At 37.0% G+C, this 24,654-nt stretch overlaps 1 protein-coding gene across 1 annotated transcript in view; it reads right to left on the bottom strand.

The window, feature by feature from the left end:
• The window catches only part of LOC306844848 (receptor-type tyrosine-protein phosphatase F-like), a 183,250-nt gene that overhangs the window by 59,833 nt on the left and 98,763 nt on the right, over window positions 1–24,654 (bottom strand). The window contains exons 7-11 of the mRNA XM_079377260.1: window positions 16,208–16,477; window positions 10,441–11,022; window positions 9,017–9,150; window positions 8,755–8,899; window positions 4,204–4,509 (exon numbers count right to left, since the gene is read on the bottom strand). Of these exons, the coding sequence (XP_079233386.1) occupies window positions 4,204–4,509; window positions 8,755–8,899; window positions 9,017–9,150; window positions 10,441–11,022; window positions 16,208–16,477 (1,437 nt within the window). The remainder of the gene's footprint in view (window positions 1–4,203; window positions 4,510–8,754; window positions 8,900–9,016; window positions 9,151–10,440; window positions 11,023–16,207; window positions 16,478–24,654) is intronic.

Raw genomic sequence — 24,654 nt, 5'->3', positions numbered from 1 at the left:
GCATAATGTTAATTACCACAGACACAAGTTTGGGGAAGTGTTTTGAACTTACAATGGAGAAAACTAGGCCAGAGTTGCAGGGGGTTGAAAGCTAAATGAATAATTCAGTCTTGCACGTTTCAGTGTGAAAGTTTGCTGGGCCTTATGTATTTATGACATTGTTGAAAAATTGCATCTGGCTTTACACAGACAAGGTGAGTAATCCATTCTAGCACACTCATACTTTTATGTTCAATTCCTGTCATTACTCTTTTCAAACTCTGTGTATTTTAATTAGGGCTGCATAATTATGACACAAATTGTCAATTATTTTCCTTGATATGATTATGCAGATCAGTGATTCTCAAACGTTTTGACTTCAAGTAACTATAGTCAAAGATAATATTTAAAGGCAGATCATGTTTTATTTACAAAGTGGAAATATATTAAAATAATTATCTTCATAATTAATATAATTATCCTAAATAAGCAACATAATTAAATTTCATAATAACCACAAGTTAATTTTCTTCATTATTTACACTTTTTACCAATGAATAAACATGACTTTTCTAGTTATTACTATTTTTACTGACAAATAGCAATTTCCAATCATATTACACCCCGATTTCCATCCAATTTCCATGACTTTACCAGGTTTCCAAATCACACTTTTAAACTACCCTCATACTGTACATTATTTAAAAAAGGACAGCTGTTAGAGGGAAGAAATAATTTCAGCTTACATCTTTAAACTGTTTTCTAACAAACTGTTTTGTTTGTTATTTTAAGCAATTTTAAGCCATTTTGGCCCCCCTGGTTGAGAACATCTTATGTAGACTATGATTTTTAAATACTTATGCCGTTCTAAAATTTATGTCCTAGTACAAACTTTCTAAGAGTTAACATTTTCACACAAAAAAAAAAATTCCAAACTGTCACTGGGCCGGTACCCTTTGAAACGGTAACTAAAAGTACAATTATGTATTTTTAAAGTGCTAATATGTACTTTTAAGGTACTCATATATTCTGTTTAAGGGTAAGTTGCGCTGCAGTGAAAGCTTTGTACTTTTTCCTGAGAGTGCATTAATCATAATTTCAAAACAAAACAAAACATTTAAGAAGTCAAATTTATTTTCTGTGGCAATCGATGTTATGTCACAAGTGCTGTCGATAGAGCTTAACTCGTATTGAAAGCGTAACATTCCTTTGAGGGATGAAAGCGCAGACTTTGCTTCTCAAATCTTTCGGCTCCATTTTGACGTCTGACTCCGCCGTCTCATGCTCTCTCAACTTTCACTCGCTCGTTTTCTCGCTCTCACCCCACGTCTCCATGGAAACCGTACCACCTGGAGGGGATGGGTTCACACTACGCTCGCTGCTCACAGCCACTTCATGCCACTCCAGCTCTTAAAGCACATTACCCAGAGTTTCAGGCATGAAGGCAATATTGCAGGGAAATTACATGTGTGCTGGCAGGATCCGTAATATGATACAGATCAGAGATCACCTGAGAACGGCATACGGCCATAAGGGTCCTCACCCCAGCCTCATGCAGGTAGTGTGAATACAGGATGTGGTCTACCGAGACCCGCTTCACGCATCACAGACCGCAACTAATCACAAACTGCTAATATGCAGCACAACACTTGGGCCGCTTTTATAAGGCAGTACGTTTCTGTGAGAGTTTCTAATAAGAAATACAGCTTGCATTCAGATCCTGTGTGCCGTGACCTTGCTCAAACCCGGCAGCCCAGCAATTTGTTTTCCTCCTTAACAGACATTCATAACTGCGGTGAATAAACTATCAAGCTCAGAACGCCTCAAACCAAAGAGTGCACTTTGATTTATGAGAATACACAAGTTAAGAGGTAGAGAAATGTAAAAAACGCTCTGTTCTGTCTGGGATTCGCTAACGAACGATCTCGTCGCAGCAGTTCTGCTTGATGAATATGGATGTCAGTGAGCTTCTCTGAATGGGCGGAAAAGGTAAGAAGAACCGATGGAAAAGTTTACAGATAAAACGCACAGCTAATTTATCAATGGCTGCACTTGCAGCCTCGCTTTTTCACTTTCATTCAGCGCCGTTAGAGCCTTATCAGCCACCGCAGTGAATTATTCTCGCCAGAATATGCAAGAGAAAACTCAATAGCTTGATTTATCTCATTTTGGCCTGATTAATAACCCTCCAAAAGAAGCTGAAATGAAACTGAACAACGCGTATAAAGTTCAGCAGCTTCCAAGTTAAGTGCATCAACTTTAAAACAGGCCCCAGGCCTGCATCAATCTTTCGTTCAGAGTTTTATTCCTTGCTTAGCTTAGCATCACTATTACTATTGCTCATGCTTGGTTCAATACAGGCTCACATAAGATATACTATTACTATTTTAAGCAATCAGACTTACAATTTTTGCTCTGCAGATGGTAAAATATTCCACAGACGTACATTGCAGGAAAGATTCAAGCCATATCTAGAGACCAGAATATGACAGAAACAACCACCCAGAACACTCTAGCAAGTGCATATAAGCACCAGAGCAATCACTCACAATAACGTTCAACAGTTTGGGGATGGTCATTTTTTTTGTTTGTTTGTTTTTGAAAGAAGTCTCTTCTGCTCACCAAGGCTGCATATATTTGATCTAAAAATACAGTAAATACAGTAATACTGTGAAATATTATTACAATGTAAAGTAACTATTTTCTTTGCGAATATAATTCATTCCTGTGATGCGCAGCTGAATTTTCAGCATCATTACTCCAGTCTTCAGTGTCACATGATTCTTCAGAAATCATTCTAATATACTGATTATTATCAATGTTGAAAACAGTTGTGCTGCTTCATATTTATGTGTAAACTGATACATTTTCAGGATTTATTTAGTGAATAGTTCAAAAGAACAAACATTTATATAAAAAAAAAAGAATCGTTCTGTAACAATGTATTTACTGTCACATTTGATCAATTTAATGCATCCTTGCTGAATAAAAAAAATATGTTCTGAATAAAGAATAATGTGATTAGACTACACATTAGATTAGGTTAATTATGATATTAATAACACACTCATGCACATACACTCAGAGTATGATGTAACTACATTTTTACATTCCATGTGAGTGCTGTTTGCTCATGCAAAACTCACTGCTAAGATGCTAGGATGTCATGCGCATTCCTAAGCAGCTGTCAGAGTGTTCAGGGAAGTTGCTAAGTGGATACTCACTGGCCCAAATCTAATCTTGTGATATTCTATTCTAAATATGAGTCTGGTTTGTCCTTCAAGGTACGCTACTATTTAAAATATTTGGGTCTCTATAATTTCATTTTTTTTTAAATAAATTACTAGTTTTACTCAGCAAAGACGCATTTAATTCAAAAGTGACCGTGAAGACAATGATGTAGTAAGAAAAAAATTATATTTCAAATAAAAACATTTCTTTTGAACTTTCTATTCACACAAAGAATCCCGAAAAAAAATGTATGCAGCCTGATTTTTTTCAACATTGCTTTTAATCAGAAATGTTTCTTGAGCAGCAAATCAGCATATTAGAATGATTTCTGAAGAATCATGTGACATTGACGACTGGAGTAATGATGCTGAAAATACAGCTTTGATCACAGGAATAAATGACATTATACAGTATATTCACATAGAAAAGAGTTGTTTTAAATTGTAATAATTTCTCATAATATTTATCTTTTTACTGTGTTTTTCAGCCTTTTGAACACAGTATTTATTTTCCACCCATTTGACATTAACTATGGGTAACAGTAATAGTAATACTAGCTAAATCTATAAGAACCTTCTCTAAATAAAGGTTTTGTGTTGGTGTGTGGGAGCATCTCGATGTGCTGCATGAACCCCATCGAAACTCTCCGTTCGCCCACTCATTCCGAGTCTTTTCATCGCACGGCGAAGACTGACTCACAGAACAAAACACCAGCGCTGTCCTGAACTTTCACTCCACTATAGAGACAGAGAGACCAGCTCCTGCTCTCTCGCTTCCTGTGTCTGCTGCACCAGAGCCGCACATTAATAACAGAAGAGTGAGGAACAGCAGGCATAGACTCCAGCGTAACAGAAGAAAGAGAGAGAATCGCACAGGGAGGCGTGGATTCATGCCGTTCAGTCAGGAAACCCGGAGCGAGGAGTTAGTGCTGGCGAGTTAGAAGATGCGGAGAGCAGGTCTGGAGCACCCGTGACTCCGTGAGCCGAGCATTACCGTCTTCTTTGGTTCTGACGCGGGTGCTGCCGCTCTCCGGGCCGGGACCCACGTCTGTGTGTGCTTTGACCCACACCACGTACTCCGTCCACTTCTCCAGCCCCTCCAGCACGTAGCTGGATACATCCGCAGGGATGTCCTTGACCTCGTGGCGCTGCTGGTCCTCGCCTGACACTGCCTGATAGGCCAGAGAGTACCTGACGATGTTGCCGTGGCGACTGGCAGCCGGAGGAGCCGCCCAACTCACCTTGATGCTGGTGGAGCTGAGACTGATCAGGTGCACTTCCTGTGGGGGGGCGGATGGGGCTGGAAAGGGGTGCAGGAACACATGAGCTGGGACCGGTTGCATAAACTTTGCCTCTATACATCACAAGAACTCGTCTAACTAGTAGTTTTCCAAGGGTCTCCAAGTAGGTTTCCAATCGGTCTTACTTTTCATATTCAAATTAGACCAGTCTACCTTTTTATGTAACTGACTTTAAGTTATGACTAACTTGTGTGCAAGTTTATGCAACCGGCTAGCAAAGAACATAAAGGTTCTTTGCAGAACTTGAGTTTAAGAATTTAAGAACCCAGGGTTCTTGAGCTGGCAAATATAGTAAACACAAACACAAACACATAGAAATAAATATAAACATGCACCATGAGAACTCATTTCGGAGGATTCCAAATAGACTCAATCATCCTTTGAGTCACAGGTTACTTTTCAAAAGTTTGGGGTCAGTAACGTGGTTTGTTTTTGTAAAGAAATTATTAATTTCATTCAGCAAGAGTGCTTTAAAGTGATCTAAAGTGAAAGTAAAGAATTTTACAATGTTACACACAATTCTATTTCCATTCATCAAAATGTATTCTGGTTTCCACAAAAATATGAATCAGCACAACCAGCACAATAAGAAATGTTTCTTGATCAGCAAATTAGAATGATTTCTGAAGGATCATGTGACACTGAAGGCTGGAAATAAATTACATTTTAAAATGTATTACAATAAAAAACAGTTGATTTAAATTGCAATGATATTTCACAATTTTACAGTTTTTACTGTACTTCAAATAATTGCAGTCTTGGTGAGCAGAAAAGACTTCTTTCAAAAACGTCTTACCAACCCCAAACTTGAACAGTAGTGTATGCCTGTTAGAAGATGAAAAGTGAAGCCTTACTGGGGTCTTTAAAGCAGTGATACACAAATCTTTAAGACTTGCAAAAATTATGATTTTTTTTAACTAAACAAAACATGAGATTAATCACAATTCGTCTATTTTGATCTGTTTTAAAGTCAACAAAATCTGGAACCCGTTTAAGTCCCCATAGTTGAGAATAACTGCTTTACACACAAAACACCTGAGAAGAGATGATGCCAACCCCTCAGAGGACCTCAGAGGATGCAACCCTCAGACAACATACAGAATTACAAAATTTTTGCCATATTACCATAAGTTAAATATATTAAGTTTCTACAATATATAAATATATTGTGGAAACTTAATTTCCTGTAAAGCTGCTTTGCAACGATTTGAATTACAAGTTTATGTAATGTATCATACATTACTGACACTCTATCCTCCAATTTGATACTGTTAAGTGCTTTGACACAATCTGTATTGTTAAAAGCGCTATATAAATAAAGGCGACTTGACTTGACTTGACTTGAATTGAATTAATACAATATAGTCTTCTAAACGACTGCACTTTAAAAGTTTCTGCTTTGTCGTCAAGATTTAAAACACTTTTTGGAACCTTTGTTTATAAGAGCGAATGCTGCATTATTTTTTTTTAAAAGTCTGCACATACTGTAGTCTAAATATTGTGTTTTGTGGTGAAAGCAGAGATTGATGGCTCACTTCTATTCTGTATCTGTGTACGTATGACAGAGATAAGAGATACATTCTGTCTGACACACTGTCTTTGGCTAGACATGTAATTGATGTGATTGATGGCCTGTCTAGTGTCTGAGATGCTCTATCGATTTGTTTTTAAAATCACAGAAAATCCCACCCCTCCTGTCTATCCCGTCCTGAGAACACGGCAAACTAAAACAATATACAGTAGGATTATTACACTGCTCTCTGGAATACTTGATTCTGACTGAAGCAGCAGCAGACGTGACATATTGGCTTTTCTGAATGATAACAATGATGGTGTACCGTATGTGTGCGGCAGCAGTATGAAAATGCGATAACCATATCACTCCTGTGTTTTGTTCAAGCAGAGCAGGCGGAACATGGAAAGAAAAAAAAAAGTAAAATAAGAGGTTTGACTCCACACAGAAGCACAAGAAACACATTTGTGAGTGGAGAATAAGACACCTGTGTAGTGAGGAAACCAGGAGAGGAAATGAAGAGCGAAAAGACAAAGAGAAAGAAAGTGTGGGATAAGGTGGGAGAAATGGGTGAGAAAACAAGATTAAACAGGGAGACACAGAGACGAGAGATACTGGACGCATCTGAAATTCAAGTGGGAGTTGAGAAGAAGAAAAAAATAGTGAGAAAAAGAATAAACACAGGCAAATGAGAAAATGAGCACACGGTTATGAGAGAGAATGAAGTGTGAGGAAAAAGAAAGAGAGCAAGTTTATTTGTCACCTGCAGCAGAGGAACGTGTGAATGAAATACAAGAGGAAAAGAGAAAAGTGAAAAAAAAAATATAGAGGAGAGAGAAACTGGTCACTGAGGAGGAAAAAAAACGAAAAAAGCGATGAAAAAATATTAAAGACAGCAAGAAATGGAGCAGATGGTAATGAGACCGAATGAAGTGAGAGGTAAGGTACATTAACGCTGAGAGAAACTATAAAGAGGTGGGAAAGGTCAAAGCTAGTGAGCTGCCTACCTAGACAGGATTTTACAGGAATAAATCATTTAAAAATTTAAATTAATTGAATCAATTTTCATTTTTGGATGATTTATTCCCTTAAAAAAATGCTGTTTTTCATGTCCTTGAAACAAGGAGATTTTTTTTAAGTATGAAATCAAAATGGACAATTCTTATTTTTTAATGGGATATTGCATTGTTTAATATTTTATCTATGCACATCATTATTTTTTTTAAGCAGCCATTAGCAAACGACAATGATCCAATAAATTCCTGATGGACAAAATCAAGTCCCGTTCTGTTTTTTGTTCCTTCTTTTTTTGAGAATAGACTGAGAAGCCATTTCACTCTGATATAAGTCACAATAGGGAAGAAATTATTACAATTTCTGTTTCATGCCAACTTTAAAGTGTTCATGCTGCTCTTTTGCTGCTTTTTAACCAAAAACAACAAGTATATGAGTCATAGGGACATTTATCTCCTTGAGAAAACCATGACAAACATGGTTTAAAGATGATTAATACTCGGATATATTACATTTAACTGCATTTCAGATAAGAACAAAATTTAAACTAAATTAAGCTGAATAATGACAATATTATCTGCTGTAGAGTTGCTTTATAGCTGAAATTAAATTTGTTTCATAAATGATGCCACTTTCAACATTAAATCTGTTACGTTAATGTAAGGCTGCTTTGAATCAGTGTGAAGTGCTATGTAAATAAATGTGATTTAACTTCACTATGAACATTCACAATTTACCTTTTGTGTTCAGAAGCCTATGTGAAGTGTTTCAAATGAGTCACTACCATTAAAGCTGGGTTAACATGCTCTCTTTTAACATAAGGTAGCTGCTTATGTAGGATCTGGCACAGAATTAGAGACAGAAAGACAGAGGGATCTTTGAGGACAGTGACTCAGAGACACTAGGACAAAAAAGACGGACTTGGAGACGTAAAGAAAAAGCCAGTGTTTCTATGGGAACCAAGCCGCAGCTTAGATCAAACCTCTCAAAGCTGACACGTCTAACAAATAGCTCTGAATAGCAGGAGATCTCTCGGAGGAGCTGTCATCAATATCTCAGCTTTAGTCCATATCTCTGGAGCTGGAGGAAGATGAGGACAGAGATTCTGACGCCACCGAGAACACACACAATCAGCGCATAGCACACTCCACGGTCACTGCAGCTCTTCACGGACCCTGAACTGAAAACCAGAAACTCCTGGGCTTTTGACGCTCAAAAAGCTGGTGTGATGCAGCTGAAGTGCTGTGTATGAAACAGACGCCAGTGCTGCTCTGCTCTAGAAAACACAGGGTCTTTTGTATGGCGATAAGGCCAGTTAGATAACATTACAATGAGATATTTTAATCTACACTTTTATAGCATTTTATTTTTTTTCCACTGAAGCCACTTGTAATGTTTGTTAATTAATGTGTCTTGAGCCAAAATAATCATGCATTCTATGTACCAATGTAGCAAATATTTCAAGATGAGATCTATTTGCTTTTGATGGTCAAATCTTTGCATTTTATTTGTAAACACTTGCACTAAATGTTTCATATGCCGTCGACCCCACAGGGTTAAATGAGTGATATGGTGCAGTATGGTTAACAAAACACAAATGGAAACGTATGGAAAGTTGAAAACATACCTTATTAACAATCTTTAGCCGAGTGACTAGGCCAGTATTGAGCTGCTAAGAAGTGGTCATAGTTTGAGTTAGTGAACAGCTGACACTTACTGGACTGGGCCGTCCGGGCCTCTATGGGCTGTGTGTACACCCCGAGTCCCATCTCAGAGCGTGCGGCGAGAGTAAACTTATAGTGTGTGTCTGGCTTCAAGCCTTCAACAGCATACGAACCAGCTGGGTTAAAGATGACATGGTGCTGTGACGGATAAAAGACAAAGAGAGAGTGAGACGCACACATAGGCTGTACAGTGTGTACAAGTGCATACTGCATAGTACAGCATATACAGTGAGATTCAGTGATCTTAGCTTTTACCTTGTTGTCAGAGTCTGCCTCCCAGTATGTAAGCTCATATTTGGTGATCTGATCCTGAACAGGCCACAGCCAGGACAGCATGATTCGGGTGTCGAGTTCTGCCTCTGCTTCAAAACCAGTGGGCTGTGCGGGTACTGCAGTCAGAAAGGGAGTTTAAAAAAAAAAAAAAAGTCGTGACGTATTGTCAAGTATGGTTACCCATACTCGAAATTGGTGCTCTGCGTTTAACCCATCCAAGTGCACACACACAGCAGTGAGTAGTGAACAAATGCACACACACACACACACACACACACACACCGTGAACACACACCCGGAGCAGTGGGCAGCCATGCTGCAGCGCCCGGGGAGCAGTTGGGGGTTCGGTGCCTTGCTCAAGGGCACCTCAGTCGTGGTATTGAGGGTGGAGAGAGCGCTGGATATTCCCTCCCCCCATCTACAATTCCTGCCAGCCGGGGGCTCGAACTCGCAACCTTTCGATTACGAGTCCGACTCTCTAACCATTAGGCCACGACTTCTTACTACGTTACTACTTACTACGTTTGTCTTACTATACACTTAAACCACACATTGTATTGACTTTTGAAGTTATCTTTAAAGTGATCTTTAAATCTAGTCAAGTCACCTTTATTTATATAGCGCTTTTAACAATACAGATTGTGTCAAAGCACTTAACAGTATCAAATTGGAGGATAGAGTGTCAGTAATGTATAATAACAAGATTAAACACTTTAAACACAGTTTAGTTTAAATAGTATCTGTGAAATCAAATTGACGATAATCGCTAGAAATTAAGTGTCCCGAAATCTAAACAGTAATATTTAAAAAAGAACAAATACTAATAAAAATTATAATAGTACAAATTACTAAAAATTGAATGACGATTTAAAAATTAAATTATTATATATTATTAAAATATTAAATTAAAAGTGAAAAAATAATAAAATCAAATAATAAAAGCTAATTATTAATAATTTTAATAAAAAACTATAATAGTATGTAAATGATACTAAAATAACACTGATACTGATGCTCAATCAGCATATAAAAATATATATTTTTAAGAATTAATTAAATCAATAAATACTTTTAATAATAATAATAATAAGTATTATTATTTTTAATCCATAAAAATCAAAGACAAAAGAATCAATAACAACATAGTTGATATTGCTAAATTAAACCTAAACAGTACTATTTAAAAAGAACAAGTTCTAATAAAAAATGACAAACGAGCACATAAAAAAAATACTAAAAATTAAATTAAATTAAAATGAAATAATAAAATACAAAAATGAAAAAAAAAAAGCTAATTATTAATAATAATAAAAAACTGAAATAGTGTATAACTAATCCTAAAATAACATTGATATGGATATCATGTGCTTTTATTGAACAAAAAATTACATGGGCACATATCTCACCTCCTTGCTGTGTTTTAACCTGCAGAATGTCCGAGGGCGGCCCGTCTCCCACGGAGGTGAACGCCAGCACGCGGAGGCCGTATGTGATGTCAGGTACCAGGCCGGAGATAGTGGTCAGGCTGCTGTCCTCTGTGTTGTGTTTCTGCCATGTGCTGAGCGGGAAGTGCATGTCGGGCGTGTAGTACACTCGATATCCTCGTATCTGTCCATTGGGCTCCTCTGGAGGTTCCCACTGCACCAGCATGGTCGTGGCACTCAACATCCGGGCCTGAACGCGCAGCGGAGGAGACGAGGGGGCCTGTTCACTGGTGCGGGTCTCTACCGTCCCGCTGGGCGGCCCGCGGCCGATGTTATTGACCGCCATGACGCGGAATTCGTACTCAGAGTACGGGCTCAAGCCACCGATGCTGTAGCGGGTGGAGGCCACTCCATCCACTTCCTGGAAGCCGTTGTCTGAGACTTTGGCCCGGTACTGAATCACATAGTAGGATACGGGTTCGGGGTTACCAGAATCCCATGTTAGAGTTACACTGGTGGCGGTGGTTTCTGTGACGATCAGAGAGGTCGGAGGACGGGGCAGAGCTGGGATTGCAAAAGAAACAAATGTATTTAGTTTCCTGACAATTAGGAAGGTGAAGAATAATAATAATATTGGCAAGTCTGCATGAGCATGAACATCTAAAGTGACCCAAAAAGAACAGTGTGATGTGTTTTCTTTCATTAATTAGTGTGCATTGACAGCAGTACAGCACAGTGCACTTCATTTTAACAGCCAATTAGACTCAATTATATCTAAAACACAACAGAAACGCATAATTGGTTTATTTAGCAGTAGTATTTGCCCCAGATTAATTTTCAATTACATTCTTATTTAAAACTCAGTGTGCTGTCAATTTATTACAAGGACTTCAAATGAATTTCCTAAAAATGTAAATATTTCTCAGTTTGAACAATTATAGTGGTCAAAATCCAATCAACATCCCAGCACAAATAGAGCTGCATTAATGCAAGATCATTACACAATAAAGAACACACTTTAATAATAGTCAGTCACTGTATAATGCAATACTGCTTAATAGTGTTAGGAGTGTTTTCAGAGCTAAATGATCGGTTGATTGCTTTTTGTTTTTGTCAAAAACTATTTCATAAGAGCTCCACAGATGAAAAGCTCATAGACAGCAAAGACATTAAATTGATATTAAAACTATAAATACATAGGCCTTATAGAATATAGTGTTAAATGTTCAAGTCAGTGTATTAACTACAACGATTAAAAAATATTTCTTTCAGTAACAGAAATAAAATCTGAATATTAGATGGATTACTTAAACATACTTCAAAAAAGAAGACAAGAGAATTTAGAAATATCGCCTTGGCAATAATGCTAAAATAACACTGGTTTAGATGTTAGATAACAGACAAAAACAAACCATGCAGACATATTTTTGCCACATGGCCTGGTTATTTTAAGATCCTCAACAAGAAAAAGGTGTTTGAAATGTATTTCTCAGTGTATTCGCTACTAAACCACATGTTCTGACATGCTAACATATGCCAAACGAATGGAAATAGATCCATGACATTTCTCAGGTTAGATACATGCTAATGATCTGGCATTTGACATCAAAGCAGCAAAATGTGCTTAAACACTGCCATTATGATTATTCTGTGTCATGTATAAGACGAGTTCAATCAGCTCACCCGATTTCCACAGGCGGGAAGAAAAATGCTTGCATTGTCATCAAATAGCTTCTGAAATAGACTCTAAACAACTTTTGTGGTATATGCGATTGGACAGCTGTCAGAATCCAAACAGATCAGCTTGAATAAGCAGCAGCAGTGTGGAAAAGGATAGAAAAATCCAGTGAAGCCTGTGGCCGTGCGCTGCTTTAGGAGGCTTAAAGAGCCACAGCTGCTATAGGCCAAGAAATCCCAAAACACATGATATTAACCTCAGCTAACATGATAACGCATGACGAAAAACTGAAGTGAGAAAAACCTGCTGTAATGCCAGATACACTCTACACGCTTTAATCAATGCTAATGCTGTAACTCGACTCTATTTGCCAGAACTGAGTTGAAATTCTCTTTGACTCCTGCTCTAAATTCTTTATTTTAAACACTTCCCTAGATACACCAGTAAACGCTTGCCGATTCACTGACTAATGAAGAGCTCAGAGCAGCGCACATTTACAAACTGATACAGTACAGTAATCAGTGCTGGGCAGACATTTACAAATTTTAGTCTGTTTCTGATTCCAAGTTACATGACAAAAATTGTCTAGTCATTAACGTAATCCATTACGTTACACATTTTAGGTAATATAACCTGACTACTTTTTGATGACTTTTAGATTAATTTTGAACTAGCTCGTTTATGGCATTGAATTAAAGAGGATAATCTTGTACCATATTGACATAAAATACAAAGAGAAAGATAATATATTCCATTAATTGTTATTAATAACACAAAGTGTTTTAAACATTACGCCAAGGTTTCCCAAACTGGGCTTTGTGAAGGAACTGTGAGTTTAATGAAAAGCTAATAATTATTAAATTATAAAAATTTTAGTGCTGTCAAAATTAGCGCGTTAACGCAGGTGATTAATTTTTTCAGTTTAACGCGTTAAAAATATTTAACGGCGTTAACACAGGGGCGGGGCTAGTGTTGGCCACCCCACTCACAACTGCTGCCTCTGTCTCTTTTTTCTTGCTAATTTAGTCACAGAACGTCTTTACCAGCATTTCAAATAGGAGATGTTTCAGACGCGTGCTTCAACTTCACTTCAGCGTCAGGCGTGAGTCAAAGGAGCACGGAAACTGTACTGTACTGAACAAAGGCGCTGCCGCACGCTGTAGCCTTTATCATTTCATATCAAAGCGCGAAAGAAACGATGTGCATGCAATGTCGTGGTCAGTTAAGTCATGAAGGTGATTAAAACTGCCTTAAAACTGTGCTTGCGTGAAATATATGAGTCACATTTAAGAACATGTCTCTGAAATGGTTTTCAAAACTGTCCTGCACTTTCTCACTCATCTAACACACTCGTCAGATCACTAATAGAGACTTTAAGACCTGAAGTGGGTCAGAAAATGTAAAGTGAGTTGAGAGAAAACACGATGCGTGTCAGATCCGCCTCGGCAGCTCTTAAAGAAAAAGCAGCCAAAATAACCTATTAACCCAGCTGCTGTGATGTCTGTTCATCAAAGAACAAAAAAAAAAAAAAAAAAAAAGGAAATCAATAACTTTATAGCTTTAAGGACTCATCTGTATTTAATTTAGAATTTAGTGTTTGATAACTTTATTCAATTTCTGTATATTTCCTACTTGCTGAAGGGCATAGGTAGCTAAATATGACATTGGTTATACTGTGTTTATGAGAAAATTGTTTAAAGTTCACTTAAATTAGAAGTTATTTTTATTAAAGTCTAATAAAAATTAAAATTGATGGCTCTCAATTATACTGTAATGTTGAATGGCAATAGTCAATGGTTAAATATTAGGGAAAAAATTATTATTTTATAGAGACATCAATATTGGTGTCAGTGATACTGGCCTTCATTCATTAAAAAGATGCCATTAATCAAATATTAAAAATATACCGTCTTTATGTTGTTTCTACATTCATTTGAAGATTAAATGTGAAATTATTGCAATATAAAAGTAGATTTAAAAAGTTTAATGTTTGGTGGGATTAATCGCGATTAATTTCAGGAAAAAATTGTGATTAATTAGTTAATTTTTTTAATCGATTGACAGCACTAAAAAATTTAAAATAAAATAAATTTTAAAATAACAACTATCAAAATAAAAGACCTTTTATTTTATTTATTAAAAAGTTTAAATATTTTATTTGTTTACCCGCATGTTTACCCGACCATTAGCCAACATCAGAGAGCCATGAACATACATATGTGTTAATTATTACCTTATTACCTTAAAATCTCAGGGGTACTTCGAGTAAACACATATATGGTAAAAGATGTTCGGCTGACAAAAAAAATGTTTGGGAATCCCTGCATTACATGTAAATAAAAAAATATTGATAATCAATAAATTCTGCATAAGTTATCACTATTTTGTGAATAACACGTAATCATGAAATAAAAAAAGTTACTGTAGTCTGAGTAATTTAAAATATAATATAATTTAATTACAAGTACTTAATTTTTGGAATCTGATCCAGATGACATGCAATCAGTTACTACACAGCCCTGGATACTATGTTGTTGCTGGTGGTTGCCAGGGTGTTGCTATGCTGTAGCTAAAGTGTTCTGAGTGGTTTAGAGCGAGCTACTATGTGGTTCCTATTGTGTTCTATATTGTTTAAGAGCGAGTTGTGCTTATTAGCTAGACTTAAAGAAGCAGAAAATATTTCAGGGTTGTGTGATATTCTGGTTTCTGAGCACACCTTCAGTGAGAGCTTGTTTGTGTTTTAGCATAATTTTATTGTTTAAATCTTTAAACCGCTGTGTGTGAACAACAGTATTTACACCAACGACACAGTGCAGCCCCGTTCTAGATTTCACAGCATATCAATAAAGAGAGTGAGCTCTTTCAAGAAAGCGTTTAACATGATAAATTTGGGACAATGAAATGTTTCGAATGGATTCATTATTGCGCTACAGCCCTAAAAATAATCCTTAATGATGATTCGGAGCTCAGAGGTTCTGTTCGCTCTGTCAAGGAGGAAAAAAGGAGGAGAGAGATGTCCTCATCACATTTCAGCTCTGATGAAACATTGATGAGGTGATTGCATGCGCTGTCTGTTTGGGTCGGTGGGAATCCCCATGAGTGTGTTATTGATGAGATTTCGCTCTCAACGTTTCTGGGCCCAGCCTCCAATCTGATTAGAGCAGCTTTGTTTATTACCGTCTAGATAATCACAGATAATCAGCGACTTTAAGTACACAACTGATATCAGCGCTAGCTGTATGATCACTTGAGGACAAAGATTAAGAAAAGCAATTTATTCGTTTAAATGAATGTAACCAAGCATACTTCATTATTTTTAGGAATATTACTACTTTATTTAAATATAAATGGTTCTGTATTACTACATTTTGAAAAGCAAAATAAAAGGTGCATTCCAATGCATTTCTCCTTTGTATGGGTGCAATTGTAGTTGCATAACTGATTCACAAACAAATAGGTTTTTTTCTTTAATGTTTTGGCCAAACCAACAAACTAATTAGAATTTTTAGGGTTATTGATTGATTGTTTGATTGATTGACTAAAAGAAACTTTTATTCAGCAAGGATGCACTAAGTCAATCAAAAATAACAGTAAAGAGAATTATACAATTTCTAAATAATTCTATTTCAAATAAATTCTATTTAAAATTTCACAGTATGCACAAAATATTAAGCAGCACAACTGTTTTCAACATTAATGTTAATAAGAATAAGAATAAATGCATAGAATGATTCCTGAAGAATCATGTGAAACTGAAGCCTGAAGTAATGATGCTGAAAATTCAGCTTTGCATGACAGGTATAAATTACATTAAAAAAAATATTACAATGGAAAACAGTTATTTAAAACTGTATTAATACTTCACAATATATATATTTTTCTATATTTTAGATCAAATAAATGCAGCCTTGAAAGACCTCTTTCAAAAACATCTCACGACCCAAAACCTTTGAACATTAGTGTATCTTTAATTAAATTTAAGCATGACTATTGAATACTTTTCACATAAGTGCAAACCTTAATCAGATACTGTGTGACTTATATCTATGGCGAATCTAAGGTGTCTCTTACCTTTGACGGTGATCTGAGCCGTGGTGTCGATCATGCCCAGGGACGATATAGCCACACAGGTGTAGTTAGCTGACTGCCGGATGTTGGTGAGCTCCAGCACATTTCGGCCAATGGGCATCTCCTCCTCTTTAGTGAGTTCCTTTTCCCCCTTCATCCACTTCACATAGGGCATGGGAGCGCCAACCGCTACGCAGGTGAGGTTCACGCTGCCGCCCGGCATCACCTCGTGATTGGTAGGTGGGATTGAGAAACGTGGCGGAACTCGCCGGACTGTTGGAGGAGTGCAGATGATGTTATAAACAGAATACAGATACAGGAAGGCACAGAATATGCTTCAGGAATGGCTCTGGCTATACACCAATGACATCTAGGACTGTATTTGAGTGACTGTACTGTAAATATGAAAGATATGAAATATGAATTAGCTCTCTCTATATCTTAATGATTAATCTGAACAGACAAATGCCAAGCTAAATCAAGGGAACAGAGCTGAGAGCCTTAATATACTAAACATTCACCATATAAGAGTCTGTTTTGACAGTAAATACATCAAGGCCTTTTTGTCTCTACAGATGAGTCTCCTTATTATTCATCGTGGCCTAATGGTTAGAGAGTCGGACTCGTAATCCAAAGGTTGCGGGTTCGAGTCTCGGTCCGGCAGGGATTGTAGGTGGGGGGAGTGAATGTCCAGCACCCTCAATAACATGACTGAGGTGCCCTTGAGTAAGGCACCGAACCCCCAACTGCTCCCCGGGCGCCGCAGAATAAATGGCTGCCCACTGCTCCGGGTGTGTGTTCACATTGTGTGTGTGTGTTCACTGCTGTGTGTGTGCACGTTGGATAGGTTAAATGCAGAGCACGAATTCTGAGTATGGGTCACCATACTTGGCCGTATGTCACTTCACTTCACTTCACTTCACTTACAAATACATACTGTACTAAAAATGCAGAAGAAGGGGGATGTCAATCAAGGTGGTCATAAAATAATTTTTAAGCTTTAGTCCTGAGGGATGCAGTGCTTTTTTCTACATTTTTTCTCTGTCACACTATCTTGGGCTGACAGACGCTCAGGACCTCAAAGAGACAGCGGACAGGTGAACTTTAGACTCTCATATCACTGTGACTGATAGCTTAGCAGAGCAATGCGCATTTCCTTTATCAATTCATAGATATAAACATTCAGACTCTGAAAGCTCAGATTTCACTGAATTTCCACAGAATTCAAATGCCTGTCATTTATAAATTTCATTTATAAATTCACCACTCCTTGCATGTTTGTTAATTAAAAAATACAGATAATTTGATTATGCTTATTTTGTCAGATCCATTTAACACATTTCAGCATTAGGCATATGTATTATGTCCATTTTGGAAATTCTTTCTGGTAGAAAACTAAACTTAAAAAAACTATTTGCATGTGCCTTTTTTTTGCAAAGAAATGCATCTTATTTATTATTTGATAGCAGTCTCTCCTCACACGCATTTATTTGGTGTGAAGCCAAAGCCAAACCATCCTGTCCACTGAATACACAGCTAACACACTGTGTATCTGCAGAGCTGCCCATAACGAGGAGCATTTTCTGTAGACTTCATGGGTAAACAGCCATCTGAGAGCGTCCATGGAGAGCCCGCTAATAAACCGATCTTTTATAACGTCTCTCCTTATATAAAGTGGAATTGTTTTCAGATGGCAGCTGAGTTTAACAGGGAGCTCTGTGGCCAGACGTCTGCCTATATTTCACAGATAAACAAGTCTCATTTCTGACAGACACCAACTCACTTCCAAATCAGAACATTACCTGTTCATTTCCTTGTCATTACCTCCTCATTTCATCACATAGAAAATGGTTGTGGATAAATTAGGAAAGTATGTGGCTGAGGGATTACTAATGCTCAGTATTTATTTGACTTGAATGCAGTTTCTGGAAAGTAGAGCGCTAACTACCATCCAAACTCCAACAATAATCAGTATAAATGCTTTATTTGGGAACAGTTGCTGAATTATTACAGTAGGTAAGGTTGGTAACACTTTATTTTCAGTGTCCATGTTACAGATGTTGCATATACTTACTATAGTAATAACAATAAATTATGCTTAAATACATGCAACTAATCCTAAACCAAACCTTCATCCTAACCCTAACCATATAGTAAGTACAAGAAGTTCATTAATATTACTCAGTATTTAAATGTACAATTACAATGTAACAAGGACACCATAAAATAAAGAGCTACACTTTATTTTAGTGTCCTTATTACAGTTTAATTATAAGTACTGCGTAATATTAATTAACTACATGTACTTATTATATGGTTAGGGTTAGGATTAGGGTTTGGGTTAGGGTTTCTTGCATGTAGTTATACATAATTTATTGTTATTACAAGCTTCTTTGTGCAAGGGAAAAATTAAGAAAAAGTAAATGACGCAGTTCGACTTACAGTTCGTCAGTACAAACAGCGGTCACGCTATTTTTTAACCACATAACTTTTAACTCAGTTTTTGTCATTTGAACATATTGCTGAGTTTCAGGTACAGTAAACAATATTCATTGCAAAATGTATTGATTCAAGTCAGGTAAACACTGAGCAAATTGTGCTTATGGTGTGTGATCTGTACTGTCCGTGGCCAGAGGCTGCCGGACTGATCATCATCTCGGAGAGATAAGATCAGAGTTTGGACTTTTGGGATTGAGTTAAGTTTGTTAGTCGGCAGGAATGCCTGCAGGTGTAAGAGTGTAAGAGAGACGTCACATTAATCCACGTTAGTCACTGTACATAGAGAGGATGATGTTACCCATGGACATGAGGGATGGTCACGACATGATGGCAAGAGTTTCACTCAGTTAGAGTTTGTTAAGAAAGTTTGAGAAGTCTCTGCTGGCTAGTAAAACAGACCGGCGTGAGCGATGTGAAAGATGCCAGTGGCCGTGGTGAGATTAGATAATGGGCTGAGGTGACTTTAGTCACTGATCTCGTGAGAATATTGCTGGGAGTGTTAACAGAGCAATGAAAGCTTGCAGTTAGACATGCAGACATACACATGCATGCAGACATACAATCTGAAGAGAGAAAGAGAGCGCAAGGAGAGAGAGAGGAGGTTTTGAAGGGGAGGTGATTGCAGGCCGCTAGGTTTATTCAATGCACAAGCGACTTCATACAAACATGCACACGGACACACAAACAATCCCAAGCACATCAATGGCCGTGCAAGCTTGAAGCAAAAAAGCACACATAGGCGATAGTAAACAGAGCATGCATGTGTGACCTACAGACTAAAACACCAATAAATTACAAAAAAAAAAAAACAATCCAAACAAACGCATCAAAGAATGTACAAAACAGTGCAAAGAATCCAATTTCAGCTTTGTCTGATCAATAGAAAAAAAACACGGTTGGATAACTCTCCAAAACAAGCTGTGATCAGAGAGGGATTCCACAACAAGCAAACTCCTGATCCTGCCAATGTTTCTGCTGTCAAGGATGGACACTACATTTGAACCGTCTTCTGCAGTGTCAACTCGCTGTAAATCTTCTGGTCTGAGATGGATTATTGGAGAATCAGTCTCTAATCAGCATCAAAGCCGTGCTTTACAGATTCAACCAACTCAAATAAAAGTCTTACACGAATACTGAACAAGTCAAAAGAGAAACGTGAACTCAGGGTCCAAGAAGAATATGCCAAAGAAGAGTAAATCTGCCAGGTTGGCTGGCTTTATTAGAAACAAAGACGGTGCTTATCTTCTAACGAGTGGAAAATGTATCATTTAGAATTTATATATGTCTATGATACATATCAGTTTCTTCTTCAACAACTTCTAAAATGAAATATATATATATATATATATATATATATATATATATATATATATATATATATATATAGTGTATATACCGGATCATTTCATAAATGATGCTTTTCTTTGCCACAAATAACAATAAAATATTTTATTGTCAGGGAGGAAATTATACAATTTAATTAAAATAACAAAACACAGTTTCCTGGCCAGTAATAAATATTTATGGCCACCAATTCACTCCATATTGGCAGGTGTGACAAAAAAGAAAAAAAACTTGGGCGAACTTCCTCAGCAGATGTGCATGAATGTTCTCTATAATAGACAAGGGAAGTCAGAACTAAGACTACAGGGATTATTCGTGTTGAAATGTCTCATTTGTGCTCTGCAGGTGCCAATGAGAGAGACTGCAGAACAACAGCACTGCAGATATCTCGCCCGAGGCCACATAAAGTGAATTATGCATTAAGACATGAAAACCTGAAGAGATGATCAGCACAGAGATTGGAGTGACCAAGAAACGACTGCCAGATACCTGGGTCATGTTAACCCAACCAGAACCCCCTTATCAACAACCACTGCTATATGGTTATTTGAAAGCTCTTGATGTTACATTATATATTTTTCAGATGAGTCTATAAGTGTACACTCTTAAAAAAAATGGTGCTATATAGCACTAAAAGTGGTTCTTGGCTCGTAATCATAGGGGAACCACTTTTAGTGCTATATAGCACCATATCTTTAAAGGTGCTATAAAGCACCTTTGTCAAATGGTGCTATGTAGAACCATAAGAGGTGCCATACTGCACTGTATTTCTTCAACAAAAATGGTGCTAAACAGCACCAACAGTGGTTCTTTGGCTCGTAAAGAACCTTTAAAGGAGCTTAACAGGTTCTTTGTATGGCAGTGGTGCTATATAGCACCTTAATCACCCCAAAGAACCACAGAAGAACCGCTGAAGAACCATACAGGAGTTTAACAGGTTCTGTATATGGTAGTGATGCTATCACTCTAAAAAATGCTGGGTTAAATACAACCCAGTGCTGGGTAAATATTGGACAGAACACATGCTGGGTGGTTTTCAACCAACAGTTGGGTTAAATGTTTTAACTGGAAACTAATTTTTCAGTGTATTTGCTGTGTTAGTCCTGGTTTTTCTTTGACAGCATGTTGTTTCTATTTTCCTTGAGGTTCCACACTTGAAAGGGAAAAAGCTCATTTGTCAATGTCATTCGATGTTCTTGTCCAACTGAAACAGCTTGTTTCTGTGATAATGTGACATGAAGAGGACATTGTCTTCCTCCTATATGAAGAACACATGCCCGGGTTCAACCGCTCTGGGTTTTTGGAAGGATAATGACGCACTTTTAAACAAACAACACTGGGACGAAAACCTCTTTTGCTTTCTGCCATCATATTTTCTGTCTGTTTGTATTGTTCTCCACATCGGAAGTCCTCACCAAATGGCTGATTCTAAAACAAACAGCGAAAGCTGCTTTAGCCAGCTTAAATACTTGAGAGCTCAAAAGGCTTTCTGGCAGTTCACAGAACAGGCCCTCTGAAGAAGGAGCAAAGCAGAGCAGACAGGGGATTCCTGCCATCTTTGAAATTTGAACTAGTATATAAACAGGTCTGATCCGCTAAGCTAAAGGTGGATTCCTCTGTTTGTTCTTTGACCTCTGAGTTCAGGCTCTGAACAACAGAAAATCGGCCTGTTCATTTAGAAAGAATGATGCTGCTGTCCTCTTAAACAACACCAGACTACGCTGCACAAAACACCTCCAAACATGAGCATGCACGCAAGAACGCTTCTGTAAACAAGTACATAAAAATACTTCAGACAAACAAAATAACTGGCTGAAATCCTCACGAGTCAAAGGGTGTTTTCACACTTCACATGCTTGCCATCTTTTGTGATGAAACCAATAGATAAATGCAGGTGTAATATATATATATACATTTTTTTGACGTTTTTTTATATATCTACATTTAAAAAAATATATATATCATTTTTATATTAACAAACTAAATAAAACTGAGAAATGTTGCCTTGGAAATAAGCTTAAATAAAATTATTTTAAGTATTTTTTTTTCATAGACCTTGGTCAAAACCAAAGGAACAAAACCATATATATATAAATGTAAAGTGCCATTACTCTACTCTTGTTATAAACTGTACTTGTACTGTGGTTCAAAACCAAATAATAATAAATAAATTAAACTCAGAAGTGTAGACTCAATTTTAAAAACAAGGACCAAATGGATTTTTTGTTAGGATTTTTGTAATTTGCAACTACTATGAATGTAATCATACCAGCTGCAAAAAAAAAAAGAAAATACATGACTGAAAAACTGAAAACTGGTTTCCATTTTTTTAAAAAGTGTACAATAGAATGGAGCCAAAAACACAATGCATTGATCTCAGGTTCAGACTGAGCCATCGAAAGAGTGAAAACAGCCTAAAAGATCCCTGAAGTTGCTTTAGGGCTCTTTACGCCCCTGACAAAACTACAAATGCCTGCTAACAACAAAACATCCAGAGTTCTGACACATGCAACATGAAGAAAAAGGCCAGGCTGAAATGCAAGGCAGCAGCATGCATGTGGAAGGGGAGGATGTGAGAGATTCAGGTAGAGCAGAGCTCCAGAGAGACTGGCACACAACAGCAGGGGACGCACGCCGCCTCCCGTCCACCGGCTGACCCTCTGCGTAGGAGGAGAGATAGTGAAAAGAACGCACCTTCCCGCTGGTCTGAGAGTGAGGAGTGGATTGATTTTGGATGGCAGGGTGCAATGATGATGGAGGAAGGGAAACAAAAGAGAAGAGAGGAGGAGGAGGAAGACAAGGAGAAACAGAGAGAGTAAAACAGGCAAATATTCCGCTTATCCATAAAAAAGACGTGAGACAAGAACATGGACACAATCACAGCACCAAAACACACTCACACATCCATTCATTACTAGAGTTTTCTTGTATTGTAAATCAAGGTGTATTTTATGACAGATTAGTCGATGCATTGCAAATGCATACCGCATTTTCTGAAAAATGAGTTGCACAGGGTCAAAATTGCATTGCTGAGAGAAAAAAGATTTGCATTGGTCACATGTTTACGGTTGCATGCCATTATTACATTTAGAAATAATGTAAAATATCAGTGAATGAGAGGTTTACAAACATTATAAACATTATTAGCATTAGTGCCATTCATTTTAAGCAATATTTATGCTATTATAATACCGAACCTATAAGCAAATTTGTTAAATACATCATACAAGTCGCTTTGGAATATAAGTTCGCAGCACATTTAAAAAATAAATAAAAAGCGACTTATTATTCCAGAAAATACCATACTTAAACATGCTTTCTTGCCTTGCTGTGGTGGTAACCTCAGGAGAAAAGACTATATGATTACTATAGACTGACCCAAACCCTACCCTACAAGAAAGTGTGTATTTTTAGAATTAAAAAAGTACTGAATTGTTTACATACACATGTGTGCACATAAAATGAATTAATTAACCTAGTATGTCCCTCTGCAATCTCTTTCTGCCTAAACCTTCCAAAAAAAGCACACACACACACACACACACACACACACACACACACAAACAAACAAACACAGAAGAAGCATGATGCAAGACCCTCAACAGTGCTTGAGGGTCTCAGTGTGATAAGGCACATGAGAATGAGAGTGAACACACACAATCTTTCACATGAAAGGATAAGCAGTTATGGAATGATCCATCCTATATACAGTGATAAACACCTACTCACTGCAGCTGAACCCAAAGAAAGAAGACAGAGAAATTAGAGTAATAGAGAGACGAGGAGGAAATGCTCTAAACAAACACACACAGCGTTCAGAAGAGATCTGTTAGAGTACGTGTGTGTAAGTGAAGTTTGAACACCTGGAGAGAGACTCTAGTTAGTCACATGATAAAGAAGAACAAAACCACATCACAGCATGAAACATTCTTATTAGCAGGGCTGGCCGATATACTGAATGTTTACACTATATATGCAATATTATTTGGCTGGCAATATAAAATTGGCTTTGAACCTGTTGCTTGATGTTTAAATGAGTGATATTTTAAAAGCATTACTCATTTAAACCTCTGTATTGAAAACATTGATGGAGTTGGTAAGTTTGATTCACTTCAGTGAATCGGTTTCCTTCAAACTGTCCATTTCAATGAATCGATTCAAGAATCAATGATTCACTGATTCAGTGAATTGTTTGCTCAAAACATTCATGGAAGTGCCTTTAAGGCAATTTATATGCCTTAAAAACTTTAAGTAAAATGTGTATGTAGGGAAACACTGTTATTTATAGCAAACACTGTTATGTTTGCTGTAATATTCTACTTTACTATTTATAATAATTAAAATAAATAAGTAAAACTGATTAAATATTTTTCACATGCATTTCCTGAAAAAACATTTCATTATTATTTGAAACTAAAATTTTACTATATTTAAATTCTGTCTTTAAAATACTTCTTCTTTTGTTTGATTAGAATGATGATTCCTCTAAATGAATAATACTAAAATACTAAAATATTGACTTTTAGATTTAGATTGACTTTTAGGGTTGTATCGTCCAGCCCTTAACACCAGTTACAGAATAACAATGCAAGATAAATGCATACACA

Source organism: Barbus barbus (genome assembly GCF_936440315.1).
Source record: "Barbus barbus genome assembly, chromosome: 25".
Taxonomy (NCBI): Eukaryota; Metazoa; Chordata; class Actinopteri; order Cypriniformes; family Cyprinidae; genus Barbus; species Barbus barbus.
This window is presented reverse-complemented; position numbering and strand designations above follow the sequence as displayed.